General features: G+C 37.9%; 1 protein-coding gene across 2 annotated transcripts; it reads right to left on the bottom strand.

Moving 5' to 3' along the window:
• Positions 1–1,076: 1,076 nt before the first annotated feature.
• LOC118813539 (solute carrier family 35 member E2A-like) lies at positions 1,077–23,438 on the bottom strand. Of its 2 annotated transcripts, none has more exons than XM_036578926.1 (9): positions 23,106–23,438; positions 21,352–21,825; positions 17,513–17,648; positions 13,945–14,072; positions 10,662–10,782; positions 9,326–9,379; positions 8,242–8,314; positions 6,763–6,908; positions 1,077–4,480 (listed from the first exon to the last, which is right to left on the bottom strand). In XM_036578926.1, exons 2-9 carry the CDS (start codon positions 21,632–21,634, stop codon positions 4,252–4,254), a joined length of 1,170 nt encoding a protein of 389 aa, XP_036434819.1. In that variant the 5' UTR covers positions 21,635–21,825; positions 23,106–23,438; the 3' UTR covers positions 1,077–4,251. The 2 variants fall into 2 exon arrangements, with proteins under 2 accessions (XP_036434819.1, XP_036434818.1); XM_036578925.1 differs by having other exon boundaries at positions 21,352–21,806; positions 23,106–23,435.
• Between the last annotated feature and the right edge of the window lie 161 nt (positions 23,439–23,599).

Raw genomic sequence — 23,599 nt, 5'->3', positions numbered from 1 at the left:
GCGACTCTCATCAGAGAACCCTGACTAAAGCAGAGAGAGCCGCGTCCGTAACTGAAGCGTCCGACAGAACCATACTTTGGTATTATCTGCTCAGTGTTTACCTCAGTGTGAAATACGGAGGGTTTCTAGCTAATAAGTATTTGATAACATATCTCACAGTTTAACGCCAACAGTCATAAAATACAACATTTTAAAGTCAATCGAAATGTCATGTTCACGTAAAGCAAGATTCGTCAACAGGGTGATTTTTGTAATGAGAAGAAAAAAAAAAATCTTGTTAACACTTTAAATAAAAACAGCTTAATGTGTAATGCATTTTGGGTATTTTACTGAAAAAAATATCATTTATGTATAAATACAGGGAATGAAAAGATGCATACAATTTGATTCATGTCGATTGTTAAGTTAAAATGTCACATAACAAAAATACATGTTAGAATTAAATTTAAAAGATTTAATTTTAGAGATAGCATAAAAACTAGTCTGTACAGATTTGAACACACTGTACAACAGATCCAATGAGCTTTCTACCAACATGTAACAGATTTTTTGGACATTTTTTTTTTTAATCCAAAACACAGAAACTACTATTTACTACTATCTTTAACTCATAAGTAATGTCCACTCGTGACGTGTCATTTATGAATGAGCTCTTTGAACTGGCTCTTTTAGATGAACGTTGGGACTCTGGAGCCGACTAACTAACTTCACTAATTTTGAGACAATATAGGTTACAATGCTACTAAATGCACTAATCACTAATGTCCACCTTAAATTCATGTGCACGTTAAATTGTTAGTATAAAGATGCATAATGGTTAATAGTGTTGACCAAAGTTAGCCAAACTTCTGGTCCAAATGCCACAGACACAAAGTGTGAAACCAGTGACCATTACACCAGTGACACCTGGGTCAAAATGGATCATCTCAAAATGGGATGCTAAAACAAAATGTTAAATTAGTAATTACAAATATTTATGCAGTTACACTGGAGAAAATTGGAAAATACGTTTTTAAAAAGTATGACACCAGTGACAGAAGCAACAAGTGGAAAAAATTGAAGTAAAAATAAACGTGACAACATGGATTCCATTTCATAGAAATTTATTCAAGATGAGTTTTTGAGATGACTTTCTTTTCGAATTAAGTGTACTGTACACCATAGCAATGTACAAATAATACCTTTAGACTTGACACAAAAGATCAAACCATTTATACAGAAAAGTCCTTTTAAACAGTAAACTGGTTAAATAGTATACGAAAATACATCTTAAGATTCAAGATGCAACCTATTGTTTTCCATTCCTACAGAAACAAATTTGAAATTCAGTTTACAACACATTTTAAAGATCTTTCAGTTTTTTTTGCAATTAAAAGACACATATTGCTATGTTCACACTTGTGTTAAGTGGAGAACATTAAATTATAGCATAAAAAGTATAACAAACATGTTCTTAGAAATTCATCCACGGATGTTAAACTCCTAGTCCACAGGCTCAGAATCAAAAGATCCATGTAAAACTCACCTCTACCCAAAGTGAGTAGAAGACATGAATCTGAGGCTCATGGTGAAGCATAAAATAACAGATGACACTGGCTATTTAACAGATGACCACACGGAATGTCTTTATCTCAGTAGTCTAAGGAACACAGGTTTGTTTTGAATTCAAGTCTTGTTACACAATACAAGGCAGCCATACAGGTGGAAGAAAGAGAGCGGCAGGAAACGCTTCAGTACAGACGAGATGAAAAAATAGCTCAAGTTAAACACAAAGTATGACGCTAAACATTAAAGAGCCAGAACAGACATGCTGCTGAATATTTAGTTTGGCAAAGACAACGAAACATAGATGGAAAAACTGAGAAGTGGTTCATTTTCACCATTTGCATTGAGGAATCATTATGGGTCTCCTAGAGTTAGAATAAAGAACAGTAGCAGTGTAATAATATCTTGTCGCTGTCATATCAAACAGCAACAACTGAATCAACATATCATGCACCGACACCTACTGGTGCAGCAGGGCATACGTGAATAACTCATCAAGACTAACGGTATAAAGAAGTGGTATAATCCATTCAATTATTATTAAATGATGATTATGTACATTACTTAATCAACCATGTGATCAAAAAGAGAGATTATAGTTATAGGCACAGAACATCAAGTAAAACAGACAAAAATGAAAAGGAATGGAAAAGAAAGAGTTCATAAGAGGTAAACTGATATTTTGGCAGCCCATGTCACGGCCACAACAAAGTACTCATAATAAACAATAACATTTAACAAGAGAGTGACTTTCTTCCTAGATGCTCTTTTTTCATAATACTTGAAATTACTAGGTTATAGTGACAATAGCATTTATGAGTTTAGGCTGTTTTAGCTGTATGATTACAACAATGTTTACTAAATATACAAGAAAGTGAAGTTGAGGAATACGCAATGTACAATTAATAAAAAAAAGCTACACCAAGTAAAGCAAATAAACAAAAACAACACAATAGTTGCGACAGTCCATGTCTGTGCTGTAGGGCAGGTTGAGCCAAAAGTGTGAAATAGATCAGATTACTTTAATTCTTGTTGTTGAAGATGTAAACAAAGTCAAGAGAGGTTTCATGTGAAATGCTTCTTCTAGAGAAACTTACTGAGTCGGTATTGTTCACAGTGGTGGCGATAAGGTGGCTTTATTAAAGGCTAAAGACTAATCACCATGTCACCACTTTAGGGGCGGCTGAGCAAAAAATAGATGCTGATTTGGAACTTCAGCTTGCTTCAGTGTGACTCACTGCAGCAAAACAACCAAGCTAAAGTGATAGGGTTTTACCTTAGAGCAGCTAAGTTAGCTTTAGCCGGAAAGTTTCTCTGATCCCAATCTACGGCTAGGAAACAGAATCAGAAACAGGTAACAAAGAAAAAACTGCAGTATTTTCTGCTTAAGTGTTCCAGTGGTTTAAATTAAATAGTTTTAGTTAAATTATGAAAATGATAAAACTATAATACTATGTGGTACTATGTGGTATCGTTGTATGAAGGCATCTATAGCTGAATTCCAGAATGACTCCACTATAACAACAAAAACACCTCATTTTTAATATGTAAACCATGAGGGCATGGCTTTGGAATTCCTTTGCAATCTGCTGTTCCTCTAGCAGGGAGCACTATTAGCAAGCAAGTCACCCTGAATCTACACCAGAGGGATCTCATGAAAGTGTCTGTTTGCAGCAACATTTATTAAAAACGACAAGTGAAGTAGTTCTCAAAAGATACTTAGTTATAATTATTCAGTATTGTACTATTAAATATAAGATTTTTATTAAAGATTTTCATTAAACCATTAATGTAAGAAACCATATAAACTGAAGGTAGAATAGAATGTGGCTTCAAATGGGACAGATTGATATAATCGATAATGGCAATTTTTAAACTAGAAAATATTGTGGTAATTATTTCTAAATATCACACAGACCAACGTTGAATGACTTTGTTTACATCTCAATGTTTGGATTATGCAAAAAATTTAAAACTTGGATGAAATTCATCTTTAGAGCCCAACACTCTACAGCATGCTGTCTTTTTCTGAATTACTCAGGCTACACCTATGAGCTAGATTTGATCTTCATTAAACAATAGTGCAAACAACCTTGGAAAATCCTTTTCTAACCACTGTCTCTAAAACACTGTCAATTTCTTACTAAAAAAATCTTGAAAGGTAAGAGACAAGACCAAACTACAGTACTACAAACACTGTCATTTTCAGTTTCTCTGAAAAATCCTGCATGATGGGAGACAAGAACAAAACCAAAGAAACAGGCTGAATAACTGAAAGCTAAAATTAGGAAAGAAAAAAATTGGTCCCATTGAACACAGAAGGTACCCCTGCCTCTTCTTACCAATTATTACCAAACTAGTGGGATGAACAAAAGAAACTTTTAGGTGATTACAAAAGTGCTCAAACATCTGATCAGTGAATGTCAGGAATAATGTCAGAAGTAAAAGGAAAGGAAAAAGTAAAAGGAATGTCATACTCCAGGCACAGAAGTCTATGTAGAGCTTGGCTATTTCATCATTCTAATAGAGCAGCTCTTCTTCTCCTTGGTCCAATGTGAATTCATTTGGGTCCCAACTTTATTCACCCAAACCTCGAAAATACTCACATCTTCGCTTCCCTTTTAAAGCTGAAATGAAAAATATCCATCCTTACAGGGTTCTAAATGCCATCAGAAGCAGCAGTCATTTCAGTTGTTCTCCGTTGATTCAGTCTGCTGCTTTGAGGTTGGACTCTTGAAGTAAGGATCTCTGGTCCAAGTCTGCTAATTGGGCGAGGGCTTGCAGAGTCCTTCTCTGAAATTGTTTGGCTTTGTTATAAAGCATAACTCCCACAACCACCAGTACTGTACCCACAGCAGAGAGGGCTGTGATGGGGTTACTGAACACGATGATGCTGAGCCAGATGGACAGGGCATGCTTCACTGTGCTTGCCACACTGATAAGGAAAACACACAAAACACAAAACTTAAAAACACTCATTTTTGGCAGTTTTCATCAAAATAAAATGAATCCTTTATGCCCAAAATGCTAATAACTGCTAGTCATGAATAAAAGTCAGGAGGTTATAACATTGTGTAAATCAGTCATGGTAATTGTACCCATTAGCTTTTGTTTACAATCACTTACAGAAGTGTCTGAAGAAGCAATAACCTAAACTAATGTACACTACCAGTCAAGACACACATATTTGCATGTATGTTTTTCATAATCTTAAACTGAGCTTAGTGTCACAAGGTCAAGCTCAGGCCACAGCTGACCTCTGGCTATGCATGCAACTGGCGAAAATCATCAGGGAGCTTTTTTAAGAGGTTTTAGCCTGCCATTCTCGCCACTTCCTCTGCAGGCACTTTGCCACCCTGCCTTCATCCCGTTTCCTCCCTGCTGTGTCTGATTTGTTTATGTTTGTTGTTATTGATGTCTGCTCTGTTTGCATCCCAATAAAATGACATGCTTTGTTGATTTTCTAACTGAAAATCAGTCAACACATGCAGACAACACACTTAAATATGGCATTTTCCTGCAAATTTTAGTTCACAGTTTATTTGTTTGCTAATTTTAACATATTGGGGAAAAAATATAGCATAACAAATAAAAATGTGCCAACTTTTGCATAGGCCACATTTTGATTCATAGTTTGATGTCTTCACTTTGATTCTAAAATGAGAAAAACAGTAAGGAAAGGAAAACCTTTCTATGAGTGTGTGTCTAAATTTCTAACTGTGTATTTAAATTCCACAAGGGTACCAAAAACATATACTGTTGTTACAACCAGAAGTACACTGTCAAAAAGGTACTGTGCAAGTACATTTTTCATTCATTAAGGTACAAACAATGTAAAATGTACCCTCAAAAGGGGCAACAGCAGTTTTAGGGTCCACCTTTGTACCTTGAATATGTTTCTCACAGGGTAGAGATACATATTTGTATCTTTTTGTGGCCTAATAAAAAGGCTGGAGACGAGAAAGGGTGTATGGAGTCAATACAACTCCAAAAATATAAACGCAATGGTTCAGACATGTTCCCTAACTAAAGGTATTGTGGATGTACCCTTGAGGGTGATAGCCCAGTGATATGAGGGGCACCGCCCCATTGAGAGTTAAGCACTTTTCTTTGTACACTCAGAGTGTATGGTCACTCAAGATATAGCTCACAAAGTTACCATCTGTGGAGAAACAAATATGTAAACTAAAACGTACAAAATTTTGGAGGACCTGGATACATCTGTGATTTTATCGGGAAAACATAACACAAAGAACATAGTAACTGCTATGGGCTCATGCCTTAACAGTGCCCCTGTTATGTAATGGTTTGGATGTTCTTGCTGTTCCTTTTTGCTGCTTTTACTTTTTCCTAAATTTGTCTTGTCCTGTTTCTGTATGTGGATTCTCTACATTTTTGACTTAATGAACAATGATTTTATTGTAAGCTGCTTCCCCAGTGTTGGAGTGCAAATCAGGCAAGTGTGTTCAGATGTGAAGTAGTTTTGGAGGTAATGTGTAGTTTGGTGAAAGGCTAAAGTTAGCTAGTTTAGGTTTTGGAACGGTGTGTGACAAGTGACATTGTAAGCCTTCCTCCATTTTTAGTTATTTTTTTAAAAACCTTTTAGAAGACACCACAACTCAGCCTCTTGTTGACTATTGGCTCATGCTTCTGATATTTCACAAATTCAAACTAAACTTCTACTCTATTTTCCATTCAAGTGAGTTGGCTTTTTCGCCAGGCAAACTTTACTTGCATCTGGGGCTTAACAAAGACAGATGACACTGCCTGGGTGTTACACTGAATAAATGAATTAATGAATAAATAAACAGGTTCAGTAAAAAATAAATAAAAAAAAAAAGAAAGCCATATGATTTCTATGCAAAATGATCTGGGTAAAAATTATCTGGATGTGTTTTTTCTTCTGAACGATAACAACTATAAAAGGTCAAGTGGGTTTGTTGTTATTTGAGAACACTCACAGATCCACATCAGTAGTATCCACCATGCATGCCTTGGATTTTCATGAAAACTGTGACACTGTTGTTTTAGGTATCATTTGTTAGTGGTTAATAAAAGAAACACAGAAACAAATAAAGTGTACCATTGCTTTTGCCTCTGGATAAAACTGCGATTTATCAAGTCATTTTGAATGAAGAATGAGTTTTAAAACTGTCTGAAACAGATGGTGGTGGAGTCCACACCCAGCTATCAAATGACCGTGTGTGGAGTTCTCACCTAAAGGTGACAGGTGAGATGCGTCCCATGAGCGCGTAGGCCGTGACACTCTGCAGGTGAAACAGGACCCCGTCCAGCAGCAGCAGCACCACAATGTCCTGGCTCAGGCTGAAGCTCCGCCCACTCTTCCCCATCAAAGGTATGTCCTGAAGACAAATAAAGGAGAGCAGTCATCATGACATTGTAGTTAACATTTTGACTGCACTTGATGGAAATCCTTAATTACACCAGACATCAGTTACTCCCATTACAAGGAGTAACTTCTGCTTCACTGCCTGAACAAATCTTAGTATTAATTGTGTCTGTTAAAGGGGTGATTCCTAGTTAAGGTTGTAAAAGGCACCTCAATATTATAAAATCTGAGGAAACTTTGCGGCGTTTGGAAAAGAAAGCACGTTCACTGTCATGTTACACATGGTTAAGTATTTCCACAATTTCAAATGTTGAAGACATCAGTTTTGTCTTTTAATATGAATACATAATGAATAACAATACACATTAATATGACATTCCTCCCTTTAAAAGTGTTCATTTTATTATTTATTACTTTAGTGTGCTTGTATGTAGTTTGGGATGCAGCAGAAGCAATGAGTCATGAAATCTTAGCCATGAGTTCATCCTTCATTTATTATCACTACAGCAATAAATCAGGGCAATTCATTCAAATATATTGTTGAATGCATTCAAAAAAATTTCCCAGAGGTGTAATCTGTGCTACTAGAACCACAGACGTTTAATTAGGGTCACACGGGGTATCGCAAAACCATGGAACTTTATTTGCAGATGCATTGCAGGGGAGTCATGTTATGAAAAAGAAAAAAAAATGCTGAGTTGCCAATTTTCCAATGTCAACACGTTAGCAAAACTCTGGGGATGTGGTAGTTTAAATACATGCTCCCTAGCAGACTGAAAGTTCTCTGGTCACTTAAATGAGGAACTAGTTGTGTATTCATGAAACTTGTCAAAGTAGGAGTGCTGATCTCAGCTCAGAATCCTCGTATTACAGGAACAGAACCTATTTCAGCACTCATTCGTTTCATGATTATGGGGAGAGGCCTACATGTATCAAACTTGTGCTGCTTCAGGTTCAGCATTTTTCTTCCATACCCCAAATAATATGAACAAGCTGGTTCTATATTTGCATTCTAACAAGGTTATTCCAGATATTCTTCTATTTTTCAACATTTCTACACAAATAAATATAAACCAAGTCATTTGGATTGTTCACAGTGGTGGTCACACATCTGATTTAAACCCTATAGAAAATATATGATCTCACATTAAACACAAACTAGCTTGGCTGAGTGGAATTATTTAATGATTTGTTGTTAAGACTACAATGCACCATTAACATCAAAACACTCTTGTTTGTATCTCAAACAATTAAACAAAAAATAATTGGTGGAATTCTCCCTCAATCTTGTGACGTTCAGCACATGCAGACGCTGACTTTATAGTTAATGCAGAGAACTGACTGACCATGAGGAAGACCCAGGCAGGAATCAGCATGATGACGGCAGCAGCGCTGGTATAGAATTGCAACTCTGGGGGGCTGGACAGGAATCAAGGACAACATTAACATGGAGCCAACTAGGTCGCAAAAATGTCCTATTCAGTTAAGTTAAAATATAAAGATTCTCAGTTTTTATAACTCAGACCTTATTACTATCATTGTCTTCTATCATGGCACAACCTTGTTGATAGCTTTGTTAAAAAAAAATGTAATTGTTTATGCAAAGAAATAATTATTTATTTATTATTTTTGAAGACAGGAAACTCACAGTATAGTCAGCCTAGAAGCTTGTCATATCATCTTTTTTAGTCTGTTTGTCATTTTGCATTTTGTAAAAACACCATATATTAATAAACTCAATTTCAACAAATAAAATAAATGCAAATAAATATAAACACATTTTTTTAATACAAAAAAAAAGAATTTCTTGTTTTAAAAAATAAGGTAGTTCATATCTTTTGAGCTAGTCCGAAGTTTGATTCCTCATTGCCCCCAGACATCACACAGGTTTATCAAATTCCAACACCACAACACGTGATTTAAAAGTAGTAGAAGTACAGATTAACCAATTCAGGTGTCAGATGAAATTATACTGGGCTATCTCAAGGAGAGGTTTGGAAATGGTTAAAACAAACTCACTGACATTTATAAATCACTACTTGCTGTGTAAATACTATTTATATTTATTCTAATATGTGTTTTTCTGAGCAAATAAAACACTTCATGCCCAGATAATGAACTTTGTTAAATCTATTTTTTTCAGTTGCCTGAAACTTTTACACATTACTTCACACCAAATGCTGTTTAGTCAAATATTCAAATCGGCATATGAAGGTTTTATTTTCCAACTAAACAGCCAGTTTTAATTTATTTTACAACAACACTAGAAATATACTAGGTGTCATTTAGATGTGGTTCTAAATTGGATTTACAGAACGAACATGACTGAGCATGAAAAAACAAAATTTGATGTTGTGGTGTCCCTGGCAAATTTCCCAGTCCTTACATCTGAAAAGAATAAATATATGGCTGAGAACACAAAACACTCACCTGAATCTATATTTGTCCCCACTTAGCAGCTTCTTTGAGAATACATTTTGTAAGCTACAATAAAAACAGAAAAAACATCAGGCTTTAATGAGTATTTAAATCATACACCCCTACTCCATGTTGCAGTCTCAAGTACTGCTTGAATGGGATTAGTTTAACATTAGATGTTTCAATGTAATTATTGCCATCATCTCTGTGACTTCAGTCCTGTCCCAAACAGTCTTTAACTATCCAAAGGCTATTTCCATCCAAAGGCTTTTTTGCGCAAAAATGCTGTCGATGTAGTCTATGGAAACGGAAACTGTTGGTAACATTTTATGAATGATGACAAAATTTTTTTTCTCAAAAAAAGCCTTCAGAGATATTTTGCCTCATAAAAAAAAATAAAACACTGTGGCAAAAATATATGCTGCTTTATCCAGTCATTTCACTTATTCAGTCAGTGAATTTATCAGCACTACTCATCACTGTATAGCTGTTTATGTAAAAGTACCACCTCTATGATGATGCTAATCCTCCCTAACATCTGTTTGGGAATTTCATTGTTATGTTAGTGCCAAGCTAGCACTTCAGCCAGTTAAACTCATCTTAATAATGACCTGCACATCTACAATGTGCAAACAAGCCCATTCATTGACAATGTAAATTTTAATCAGTTTTCCTTTTTGTAATTGTGACAGCCATGGTGTCTACAAATCTTAAAATCAATCCTTCACAATGGCTCTTAATATCACATGGCAAAGCCTTATAAGCCTTATAAGTAAGCCTTATAATTCCCATAACAACAAACCTATAACTCAAATTAAAAAAGGCTGGCTTGTAATACTGCCCTTAAATATTGAAGGACTGTATCGAATCTCTTGGCATATCATCGTTTACTGCGATTCTCTGCAGCTCAAATCAAGCTGATAAGTATTGGTCTACCTTAAGTGTAAATGAAATACTTTAAAACCTGTTACACAACAGAAAAAATACCTCCTGTAGTTTGATTTTATCGATTTTGTTTGTTTAGTTTGATTCTGTTGGTTGGCTGTGAAGCCCCTAGCTAACGACTATGCTATTCACTAAATTCACTAAAGACAGCTAGCTAGGTAGATAGTTAGGATAGGAGAAATAACAAAAGTAGAATATGTTTTCAAACTGTGAGCAGTCGAAGCTATTACACATGGAATAGTTTTCGTGTGATGACAAAGCACAAACCAAGTAGACACTTCAATCTGTGCAATTTATTCACAGAACTCTGTGTTTTAATCTGTTATAAACATTACAGATGTGGTAAGATAATTACAGACATTCACAAACGTGGAAAACGTATTCCATATTTAACAGTACATACCAGTCCATGATGTTTGTAGAGAGAGCAGCAGAGAAGCCCAGCATGTTAAAGCTGATTTCAGTGGCTGTGCAGAGTGCAAGACCGGCCATAATTGGAAACAAAGACAAGTTCACCCAAAGACCTGTTGACCAAACAAAACCGCTTTAATGGATGAAGTCTGCATGGAAGACATTATATGTACGCCATGCAGCATCCATTGAGAACAGATGAGCAGATATGTCAGCACACACTGAATAACTGAACTAGTCAAAACCACTCAAAACTCTCTATAATGAGCAAAATTAAACATGAAATGTATCATTCACAAAGTAAATGTATCTACTAGGCCTGTCACTATGTGCGGGTGATATGGCAAAGGTATATGACAATACTTGATATTTTCACAATACATTATAGGAATCATAATAAATTGATTTTTTCATAATAATAAATAGATTTAACAGACAAAATAGAAACTGTAGTGTCACAAATACTATAAGAATAATAATTAAATCCAATTAAACAGGACTAATTATGCTCACTTTGTAACGCAACGTGTATTTTATATATATATATATATATACATATATATATATAATATATAATATATATATATATATATATATATATATATATATATATATACATACACACACACACACACACACACTTACATATACATATATACATACATATACATAAATATATATATACATATATATACATATATATATACATATATATACACATATATATATATATATATGTATATATATATATATATATATATATATATAGCAGGCCAAACCCCTAACTTAAAATTAGTTATTTTAATCTACCTTTCTCTCTTCTCTCTCTGTATTTACACGACTTTTAAAGTTTGTAGTGATCACAAAAAGACTGGACATCTCACACTAACCAACTGGTTTCTGCAGATTTTTTTTGCAACTAAAATATTGGGGATCACATACACAACTCAACTTTTAAACTGTGGCTGAACCGAACTGAACTCACTGAACTCACTTGAGGCAAATAAACAAACGTGGAGCAACTCGCTGCTGTTATCTCTGCTGTTCGCGCTGACACAGTAAAGAAGCAATGGGTAAACATATGCGGTATGGGTAAACATAAGGGAAATGGATGTAAATATGCAATCAGTGTGGTAGTTTTTTTAGAGTTTTAGATGTACATAAACTTGATTGTGCTCGTGCTTTTACTCAGTTCACTAAAAAGCTGTGCTACACATGTGAGTGACTTTTCAGCATTTTTTACTTGATGTTTCATTGGCTGTTGGAGAAGTCTGCTTAAATTTGAGTTGCTGACCAGTATACACTACTAGATTATGCTCAGAGTCAGGTTGAATATCAAACATGATCAGGAGGTAAAAAAAACTCTGAGCCCCACACACACTACTCAATTTGCTCTCCCAAATGTCAACAATGACTGACTCAAAGACTGGAGCCAACCAGCACAGACTCAGCCAGACTGAGGACCAGGGCTAGAGTTGGGGTAAAAGTTGTGTAATGTAACCCCGGCTCTCACTCATGTCAGGTGCACAGACATAATCAGACTACGTTCAGTGTTGCCATGCGTCTCCACTTCCTGTATCTGTCTTTAATTAAAAGCCCTCTGCAGAGTTTTGTAATTGTGACTTCTTGACATTTCATAAAATTCTGAAGCAGCAGCTGGGGGCTGTGAAATGTGGGCCTGCCACCACTGCTGAAAGATATCCTAATGGAAACACTGTATTGTGACATAATTTATCATGATAGTGATAAATTATCATCACACTGCACACATCTAGCGCCCACTATTGACCATATTAGTGCTCAGGTAATTTATTTTGCAGCTCAATCGAGTAATCAAATGATAACATAGCATGCACAGCTTTTCAAAGTATTTCAAAGAAATATTTTACTGAAACAGCTAAAAAGCTTTGGAAAACATTTAATATAAAAAACACTGCTTTAATGCTGCTTCTAGCCAGTCATCTCATGAACTTTTCACAGCTACATATCATTATATAGCTGTGAAGAAATCTTTAATTTGTTAATGAGTACCATCCCTATGATAATGTTAATTAGCAGTTGTATTGGATTTTGCTGGCAAGCAATTCTCATCATTAGAATAACCTGCAGATGCCCTGGTTATCATTTCAATTGCAATCAAATGACTTAACCTATTTGTCACAAAGCTAATTGAGTATTTGTGACAGCCCTAGTCTTAAACTTTTAAAATCAGTACTTCATAAAGGCTTTTAATAATATCACATGGCAAGTCCTTGTAAGTTAATTTACATTATACTGATGTATATCTTGAATATACATACAGATACAGTGAATCTATTAGCACAAATTTGTTCAAACAGACCTCAAATTCACAGCACTGGAGATTAAAAAGCCCTGACTGACTGCACTTTAGAAGAGTGACTACCTACAATTTTTAATCTTTAACTTCAATCAATTTGCACTAGCTTTCATTACACAATTTACTGCTATACCAAGCTATGCAAACAAAATGACTACTGTGGCCAAGATGATAAAACTGGCTGCTGTTCAAATGGAGACAAACACTAAGCTGAGGAAAACAGATGACCAGGGGTACACAAGTGCTTTGTTTAAGATTGTGAAAAGGGTTCACAGATATATCATCCTCTTTCCATACTGTTCTTTTCATTCAGATAAGAAAAGGCAAACACTGAATGTGAGAAATGTAATTCATATTACCCCAGGGTTTTGGTTTTTAGAGCTTTTCTCAGTGTAATGTGACAAACAGGTGGAAAAACAATATGTATTGACTTTGGCTTATTGACTGGAGTAAGCCTGTAAATATAATATTGCAATACATCAAGAAATCTTCACAATAGATGACATGACATTTCTTTTTTCAGACTTATGATCAGTTGGAACAGAAAAAAAATGACCAGCAGTGCTACATTGTAAAAAAACACTATCAAAAACAGCGATTGATTTTTTATTTAATACTTGCACTAAACCCAGTTAAATGGGGCTAATTTTGCTCTCTTTATAATGCATAACGCACTTGGTCAGTGTCTACAAGTACTAACAATATGCATAATATGTTCAGAAAAGCATATTCTATTGTGACATAATTTATCACAACAATATATACTGTCATGTTGCCCAGCCCTCTTTACAACAGAATGTTAGATGGTTAAATGTTCCACCTTAGCTGGAGCGTCTCTTTAAATTACCATGTATGAACATGTTTAGAACATTTTTCATAGCCTGTGACTCATGCACTGCAAGTTTAGCTGGGTGTTCCTCATGCATCTGTACATTACCTGTGTATTCCCCAAGTATCAGTCTGGACATGATAACAGTGAAAATGGGTGCTGAACTTTTCACGGTCTCTGCAAATGACACAGCTACGTTCTTCAGACTAACAAGCCCTAGCACCACAGTGGTGAACCTGAGGGGAAAAGAGAAAAGGACCACTTTTATTATTAAAATATCATATTTCATACTGCATTTTATGTTGGTGTAACCTATTGACACCAAATAATAGGCAATGCACTGACACTAGCTAATTTGGTTACACACACACACAATGTCAAATGTTGAGGGGTCCATTTCATAAAAAAACAGATTTCCCTCACTTTTCCTTTAAACAAAGAAGTCTGATATTGTACGTAACCATGATGAAGTTTTAAAATGCATCATTTACTTGACAGTCCATATGATTTACATATGGAAATTCAGGCAATTTTCAAAAGTTGTTCAAATCATTGTTTTTGTGATGTCCAACACATTTACATATATTTGCCTTTTCAGCCCAGACTGCTTTTTGAATGAGATACAATACAGGCCAATCAGATTACATTTACATATCAGTCGTAAAGGCACAATAATAAAACCAGCCTGTTTAATTTTAATGCATATAGGCTGGAAAATCAGATTTTAATTACATGCGGGTTAAATCTATTCTATCCTTTTCTGGTCATGTCCCCAATGAAAGACTTTTCAGGTGCCATGACGTTCAGTGTGTTCTTCTTCTACTGCAACTGCTTTGCAATGGTGTATGAAGGACTGCATGGTCTACGCTAGGGTTGCATGATAATCATATTTTTGTTATTGTGATACAAGTTTCCAGTATAAACACATCATTAAGAGCTGCAAATGATAGAACAGATCAAATTACCTTATCATTGCTGGCACAAACCGTGAGAAACCTAATGAGACCTAAACCCTGCTCTCCCATGTGGGGGACGAGTAACAGCATTACAAACAGACATGCACAGCTTCATTCTGAACTATAAGCCTGTATAAATGTATCAAACATTAGGACTCTTCTCACACCCAGTATTGTGATTTAAGTGCGCAAGGCAGTAATTTCTACTGTCACAACAAACATGTTTAATAACTAAACAAAACAGTAAACAGATTTTCTATTAATTCTACGGTTCCTGTATATAAATAAAAAAAAAATATATATATATATAAAATAATAATAATTATTTATTTATTTATTTTGGTAGGCTTTATAGAAAAAGCTGTTGAGGTAATGCTAATTGTTTTCCAGCCTTTCAACGCACAAAAAATGTGCTTGCAGTTCTGATGTAAGTTGCTGTTTGTATTTCTTTTCTTTTGATTTTGCACTACAGTATTTGTGGGACAGCGGTGCTTTTGTAATTTTGTATTTGCTATTTGCCCAAAGGAAAGGTTGGCTAGATTTCTCTGTTTACACAGTCAAAAAAACAAGTCTGTGCTTGCATCACACCCAGTCAGAGGCACACTATTTTAATAACAATTCATCACTTCTCATACTGTCACTGTGATATCCAACAGCTTTTATATATTACATTTTATGCCCATGTTGTGCAACCCTTTTAGATACTTCACAAGATTTAAGGACTCATTCTGATGTTTTCCTTCTAGCTGTCAAATTCAACAGAAGCTCACTGCAGCTTCATAGTCTGGTGTCACTCAGGGTGTTTTCACACTTGGGCCGTTTCAGCGTCTGAAGTGGACTCAGACCGCTGAGTCATGGTTTCTTTTGCATATGTGAACACGCCAAACGAACTCAGACCCCCCTAAACGGCCCCCTAAACGAACCGAACTGAGACCACTACTGTGCTATCGCCAGGAGAGGGCGCACTTCCGAGTTTTTTGACATGTAGTTCGTTTTGTGGTTCGATTAAATTGTGCATTGTGAAAACAAAACGGCCCCAGTCCGCTTCAGCTGTGCTTTATGGTGAAGACCTCGATGCTCGCCGTACACACAGCCACAGTCTTCAGCACTTTAGCAGGTAAAACAGACCAAGGATCATTTATACGGTTCTACTCAGGATAAAGTCTGTCCGTGGTCTGAGACAAACAGCAGCGCTGACTTATTAAAGCGATCAGATGCGAGAGCTCGCGTGATTATACCGTGTTAAAGGCTCGAGCTGGGCATGCAACGCAATTCTCAGCTGCTTTCACACTGAACGCTGAATGAATGAAAATTCGCCGGGTGGAGCTTCAGTGAGGAGCACAGCCGAACACGGAGCCCACCGCGGCAGACCCGCAGGGCCGTTTTTCCAATTTTGCGCGATGGACTGCGGCCAATAGGAGAGCAGCAGGAAGGTCTGGTGGTTCTTCTCGCCACCTGATAGCTCGGATTTATCCGAGAATGCGGCCCACGTGGCGAGCGCTGTGCACACCGTGAGTGCTGTGAAAGGGGTCCGAGTTCTAATGGAGTTGTGGTCTGAACAAGAAGTGGTCTGAGATCTCAATGGACCAGAAAGAAAACTGAGTCCTCTTTAGAGTTCACTTACATTGTGAACACAAAAAGAACTGAGGTCACTTGCAGTTGGTTCCCTTCCAGGTTCTCTTTAACAGAACTCGGTTCGGTTCTTTTAAAACGAACTATATGTGAAAACACTGTCAGAGGAGGATGGGGTCCCCCTTTTTGAACCTTGGCTCACCTCTTCTTCTTATTCCTTTTCAGGGATTTTTCTCTGCCACTGTTGCTGTGGGTTTCCTCATTAGGGATGCTGGATCCAGACATTCGGATGCCATTTTGAGACACTGTTTTGTGTCTCTGTGAGACTTGTAGTATATTTATATGGTATTTGTTCTATTCTTGAACATCATGGAGAGTGACCGTTCCTTGAGAAAGTTATTGTGACACAAAATAAGGCTTTGTTTAATCCCATCTCCAATCTATCCTACCAGTTGTGGTGGCAGCCTATGGTGCAGGTGAACCTAACCAATGACATGGTGTTCATGTGACATGTTTCTGAACCAATTCAAGTCTGCATTACAATAATTTGTTGTAACAATGAAACAGCAATTGTATGTGTAGTTTGTGTAATTTTCATATAATTTGCACCATGCTATAACTGCTTTGACCAACTCAATGGTAAGTGGGGAAGACCACCTCACCCGCACCATTCTCAGAGTTTTAGCCTGCTGATTCCTTTCTTTAAGCTTTTGCCTTACTTAAGCCTTTACACGTGAAGTTATGTGTGTTCGTGCGAACGTGTTGACCTCCTGAGATTATTTCTCTCCATTTTTCTCCATTCTTTTTAATTATCGCTGCTGTGGGAACAAAACCTCATATCTCCATTTTTGCCGTTTCATTTTGTCATCCATTGAGTAGGCAAAAGTTCTAGTGAGGCGTGCACTGTTGCTACTTTCAATCACAATATTTACATTAGTATTACTGCAACAGCCCACATATACACATTGGTCCTATATAAATCCTCATTGCAGTGTAGATAAAATCTGAAAGGTTGCCTTTCAGTATCCCTTTGTAAATATGTCCATTCACGACATGGGTGTAATTGTCAACACATGACATAAGCCCTCTATAAAGCCTTCTATAAAACTGGTTCTCAGATAAACAGAATGGGCAGTAGGGAGACCTACCTCATTAATCCCACAAAGAGCATGATCATGAGAAAGTTGGGCGGGTATTCAGCTCGGGACTTGTGCTGGTACAGGCAGCAAGGCACAAACATCTTAATGCAGCCAATGACTGTGGTGGAAAGCATCTGAACAGCACCTAACAAAGACAAAGGCACGAGGAAGGCATATTTGAGAGATATGCAGAATGTCTGATGACCTTTTGAATGCTCCTCCTTAGTAGAGCTGTGTGACAAAACCAAAACGATTATGAAATCCTTATTATAGCCTAATAAGTGTCTCTATGAGCAGCTTACGCAAGCTGTTTATGCGGGTACAGTACTGAAGTGTGTGCAGGTGCAGTGAGGGACAAATCAGTTTTGTCAAGGGAAAGGCCTAGTTATTTTCCTGGTCACATGACTTTCACTTGGTTGTTTGCCTTGAGATTGGGGAGGGTACTGCTTCTTACTGTAGGAGAGAGCTTATTCATTAGCAAGGTCAATTTTAAATTGACTGTCCTATTTAAGTACTTTACTGATTTTGTATGAAAAGAGCAGGATATTGTTTTTCCACTGAAAAACAAAGACGATAAAGAATTAATTTAGTTACACAAACAGGTGCACTGCGGCTTAACTAAGGTTTCAGGCACTGTAGAAGAGGTATCACATGGCTACCTGCTGGCACCAACTCTATGCTGGGCAGGAAAGATAATTGCTTCTTTCTAGCCTTACTAACCTTTGGCTGTCGTCTTGGCGATCTAAAAGAACTCTGAAGGCCAAAGTGCTCTGTCTGATAACTATGAAATCAGAGTAATCCCTCCTCTTGAGGGCCTAGAGGCGACTGCAGGGTTAAATTGGAACCCTTTATAAATGAGGGTTTAGTAGGGGTGTGCATGGATAACTGGATACATGGTTAATATGGATGGATGTCAGTGTACAAACACCATAGGGGGAAAATATGATGACGAAAAAGAAAAAGCATGTGGCAATATTTCAACGCTGAATGCAACACTAGTTCTGTTTAAAAGACTGTTATGCACCTGTTTACGTATTATGAGTAGGGATGGACGTTCAACACTTTTCAATACTGGCAGCAATACCGATTACCATGACCTCAATATCGAATCCCGAATAATACCTTTTTTGATACTTTTGTTAAACTTACTAATTGACTGTGGGTGTGGCTTAAACCAGAACCAGAGATGCTGTAAGTAGGTATATTTACTGTGCCGGATTGTAGAATAAATCAAGAAGCGCAGGTGTTAATAAAATTCATTCAGAATGTAATTTATACAGCTAATCAGCAGTCTGGACTTTGGAACAACTATGCTTACTGGCTCACTGACACTGGTAAGACTGACAGCTTAGGTATTAAAATTTGGTACTGAATGACATTTTGTGATAAAAGTATTGGATTTTGATACCTAATTATGAGTAAGAACTGAACAAAGTCAAGTGGTGACATTCATTAAAGCTTTTACTGTATGCCGAACATTTCAAATCATTATTTCTCTGGTCTTTATTGCTTTGTTCAAACACATGTACTGTCAGCTGGGAAGTAACCAGTGAGAAAATGACTTTTTATGATATGTTGACAGCGGTGCTTTCTTTACTCTCATGTAGAGCTGGGCGATATGTTATCACGATAAAAAATCATATCGTTTGATATCGATACATACCGCAATAAATGTCAAATTATTTCTTTCAAGTTTGAAGGCTGATTTTTGCTCCTGGGTGGTTAATTGCTGTTTTAAACTATCCTTTATGGTCGGAACACGACAAACACTCACCAAACAGTGGAACATTTCACAAATCTGTCATGGGAGAGTGGGAGAAAGTGTCTGGTGAGCTGTTTTTACCAGCTGGAAAAGCACGGCTATTTTGTAATAGTCATAATTTAAGAAAGAAAAGATTATTTGTAGCTGGTGACGAGCGCTCGGCTACCCCGCTATAAATGACATCACAGTATTCAGACACCAGCTAGCGACGACTGGATATTCAATTGTAGTAGTTTAAGGGGTGAACCGCAAAATATCATCTTACTCGTAGCCCCCTCCCTCTCTACTCATGTCAAAAAACTCGGAAGTGCGCCCTCTCCTGGCGATAGCACAGTAGGGTCGCTTCCCTTGCAGTAGAAAATGCCACCAAGGCTTTCACTGTACGTGGAAGTGTGAGAATGGTGTATTATATCAAACATTTATCGAACATGTGGTATCACATCGCGATAATTATCGTTATCGTTTTATCGCCCAGCCCTACTCTCATGGTTAACTGAATAACCATTCATGAACTGTTACTGAAACTGGAATGTCGAATTTAGTCATGACAGCCAATCCACAGCATCAACAGTGGGAAGACTGATCCAAGCACTTTATTAGGGATTAATAACCATCTAACACACCTCTTACAGCAAACAAAGAGTTAAATAAATGCCATGTGATGTCTAACAGTCACAATCTACCCACCTACCTACAGCTGTACAGTACAAAGACTATTTCAGACCACAAATGGAAGTGTGTGCACACTTGTAATCAGCGCTCATATTAATCATTAGCCCCGTTCAAATCAAGCACTTCAGCAGGGTTATAGCACAAACAGCATGTCTTCTTCTGTTTCTATTGCCGTTTCTAGAGTCCTGCAATCAACATGCCACTATATATTTACACAAGAACACTTCTTATTACCTGCTGGCACTCCTACAACCAATTAACATCTCAACATGACCTCCTATCCTCACAAACATCAGGTATTTAGTGCCAAGACAAAAAGACTTTCAAAAAGCTTCTCTAAAATTTCTTTTTGTTGGGGATGAAAATGAACTCTATATCATAAGTTGTAGTAAAACAACTGATATGTCATTGCAGTCATAACAAAAATGCTAACTTTACAAGAGAAGACACGAAAAAATTCGTACTCTAAAATTTATGTTACTGTAACAAAACTTTATTCCAAATAATTTGGACTATTCCTACTGGTCATCTAAAAAAAAAAAAGTGTACATACAGGGCAAAAAAAAATGGGCTTAGGAGTTTCTGATATGACCACTTCCATATGTAGCTCTATGTATGAGCTCATATGTGCATCCAAGTAACACACCGGCTGCCACAAGCAAAAAAAATGTTTAGCTTCTGTATTTCACTCCACTTCATTGCCAGCTGGAAACCTGGGGTCGTATTACAGAAACTTCCTATCTTTCTGTCTTAGCTGATCTGACAGGCCAAGATAAGGTTTTTCACCAATTCGTATTACAGAAGCAAATCTAATTTTAATTCAGGAATTTTATCTTACAACATCTCATCTCAAGTTAGGAAATCTTAACTTAGTCAAGCAAAGCTGACAATCAACTGTCATGTCTGCTATCCAGCAACCGATCAACGCGCACAGCTGAAATGCAAACACAATCAAAATAATCAACTTAGTTAGCCAGACAGCTAACCGTGGAGTTCGTGTCTGCAGTGTCTGGGATTTTTAGAACGCTGCTAGAAAAAACCCTTATAAGTGAAATCACCGTTTTCGGTGTAGGTAAGTGTAACGTCATTATGCCAGTTACAGTGAGCTATGCTGTCTGTCACTGCACAGAACAACAGGAACAGATGGTTAAAATAGAGTTAAGACGGCTCTGGGATGTCTTAAAGTTAGGACAGAATTTTTGTTTCTGTAATACTGTTTTCTTATCTGGAGTTAATGAATAAGATTATGAACTTAAGAACTGCTGTTCTGCAATAGCTTCTGTCCTAAATTCAGTCCTAAGTGAAGTTGTCATGATAACTAAGCAGACGAGATGTCAGAGTTAAGAAGTTTCTGTAATACGGCCCCTGAAGATTCTCCACAGACAGCCCACCTTCCCGTTCCTTCTCCACTTACCCAGCATGCTTGGCTCTCCCTCCAGGAGAGAGAGGATGTACTTGTTGAGAAAGAGTGTGGAGAAGCTGAAGAAGTACCACAGGCCCAGATAACTCAGCGCTCTTGAGTTCCACACCCCTGAGTCAGCTTCGATAACCGTCGTCTCAGTGATCGTGATCTTGAGGACCTGTTCTCCTGGCATGCTCTCGCTGCGAGCCAAAATCACCCTCTCCTGCCGGGACCGCTTGAAGGGGGAGAGGAGCTTCCAGCACACGGACCTCCCCAGTCGCCCGTTGGCACGCATGGTGCGCCGAGTTGTGGGCACCAAGCATACAACGGGCTGGGAGGGGGGCTGGGGTTGGAGGAAAGGTGGAGAGAGAGATCTGCGTTTCTACTCCATCTTAGATAATGTAACGTCAACCTTTGAACGTGGAGGGGCCTTGCTGAGGACCCTAGTGGTGTCGGGTAGACGTCCCTCTGCACACAGGGAAAAAGCTACACTTCAGTGATGGCACAGGTGTTCAAATTTCAAGGCAGTAACAGTAAAATAGAAAGATGAATGCCAGCTAAATCGTGTCATAGAACACCACCTCAAATACAGCTCTCCTCACATTCCTGTCCCCACTCACAAATCAGGTTCACACCGAGGACTTTGTGAAAAGGGGCAGGAATGTGAAGGGAACTGAAGTATTTCAAAACAAGAACTTGATCTGTGAAAAAAAATTAGGTCACGTGCAAAACTATCACACTATGACTGTAACATGTCATAAAAAGGCACTGAAAGCACAAAAATAACGTCACCTCCAACTGAACACACTGATGTGTCTGGTTAGAGACAGAATGGGGTGGTTTTACATTCACGTAAGACCGATTTCCTCTTGGCATCTACATACATCCTGCACTGCAGCTGACCCGATATAAATAACACAATGTGTTAAAGAAATGAGAGAAAGAGCCTTACAGGGCAACTCCACCAATTTTTCAGAAGTTCCACATAGTAAAATGGTGAAGATGTAAACAAAGTCATTCAGAGTGGGTGGAGTGTAAAATGCTCAGTGCTAGAAAAACTTATTGAGCGAGAATCGTTCTCAGTGGTGGTGATAGGAACCAGACGTCTGAGGAGTTTAACGCCTCTAAAAGCTCCTTCACAGAAAGTTACTACAGAAAATGGCTATGAATACACTGTCCGTTGTCTGACACTGCTTAACGATGGCGGAGGGGTACCTGCAGGGTGTCGTCTTCAAAGTAGTCCCCAAAGAAAACTTATTTTTTTCTACTTCACCATCATTTGCGTTACATATAAAACCCAGAGGGCACAAGCAGGTTCACTGGCGGTTTCGATAGGAAGTTAAATAAAACGGATATATTTGCATTGTAGAAATCATTGCTGGTTTATATCACCACCACAGTAAAGAAATCTGAGTCTGTATGTTTTCTCGAAACGAATCATTTCGCATCAAACCAGTCTGAATGACTTGGTTTATATCTCAACTACTGGATCGTGCAGAAATTTGGAAAATCGGCGGAGCTCCCCTTTCAGCAGTGAAGCATGGTTACACGAGTCAAGCAACTTAGCTCGTGCAAGACATAAAGACCCGGAGCGGACAGCTAGCATTAGCTAACAATAACGAACAAAAAATGACCAAAGACACAAAAACCGCGAAACTCAAACTACCCAGAAGATCACGGTCACTACCCTCGACCACAACGCAGTCCAGAAGCGACTACGTTCACGTGTGAAGCCAACTCAGCCGGAGAAGAGGACGTTAGGTTACCCGCTGCTGCCACATTGGCGACTCTGTCGGTGAGAAGCGTCCGAACTGTTCAGCTCATCCCGCCACCGCCAAACGGCTCCTCTCTCCCCTCAACACCACCAAGTTAGCCGCAGACTTCAGCTTTTATAATCAGAGAGGGCGTCTCCGAGCTGTAAAACATGGATACGCGCTGCTAAAGTGTGAATTTGAACACGTATCCTCCCTGTTTCTGTTATTCTGCGGTTCCTGAGGCGCTCCTCCTCCGCCGCTCTTCTCCAGACCACTGTTCGATCCTCACAGACTGCCAGAGAGAATATGTGAAGCGAGAGCCGCCTAATCAAGATATTTCCGTGAACGCGGTTACGTGGTCTTGGCAAGTGGGAGGGGGGAGGGGGGAGGGGGGGGGGGGGGGGGCTCTTTCCGCCCCTTAAGCAGACAACAGAGAAATGAGCCTCATTCACACAAGCGGGAAACTCTGCTTATTTCACCAAACTTTATCGATTGTTTTTCCCTCC

This window comes from Colossoma macropomum, unplaced genomic scaffold (genome assembly GCF_904425465.1).
Source record: "Colossoma macropomum unplaced genomic scaffold, Colossoma_macropomum, whole genome shotgun sequence".
NCBI classification, from domain to species: Eukaryota; Metazoa; Chordata; class Actinopteri; order Characiformes; family Serrasalmidae; genus Colossoma; species Colossoma macropomum.
The sequence above is the reverse complement of the archived record's forward strand: the minus strand, read 5'-3'. Positions and strand labels throughout refer to the sequence as shown.

Bases quoted from the DNA above. Each gene is read 5' to 3' on its own strand.
- LOC118813539 (XM_036578926.1), bottom strand. From the start codon at position 21,634: ATGCGTGCCAACGGGCGACTGGGGAGGTCCGTGTGCTGGAAGCTCCTC. The intron at 14,073-17,512 runs GTAGGTCTCCCT...TTTTCCCCTCAG, and splicing joins CTCTTTGTGGGATTAATGAG to GTTCACCACTGTGGTGCTAG. The intron at 6,909-8,241 runs GTCAGTCAGTTC...ATTTGTCTTCAG, and splicing joins CTGCCTGGGTCTTCCTCATG to GACATACCTTTGATGGGGAA.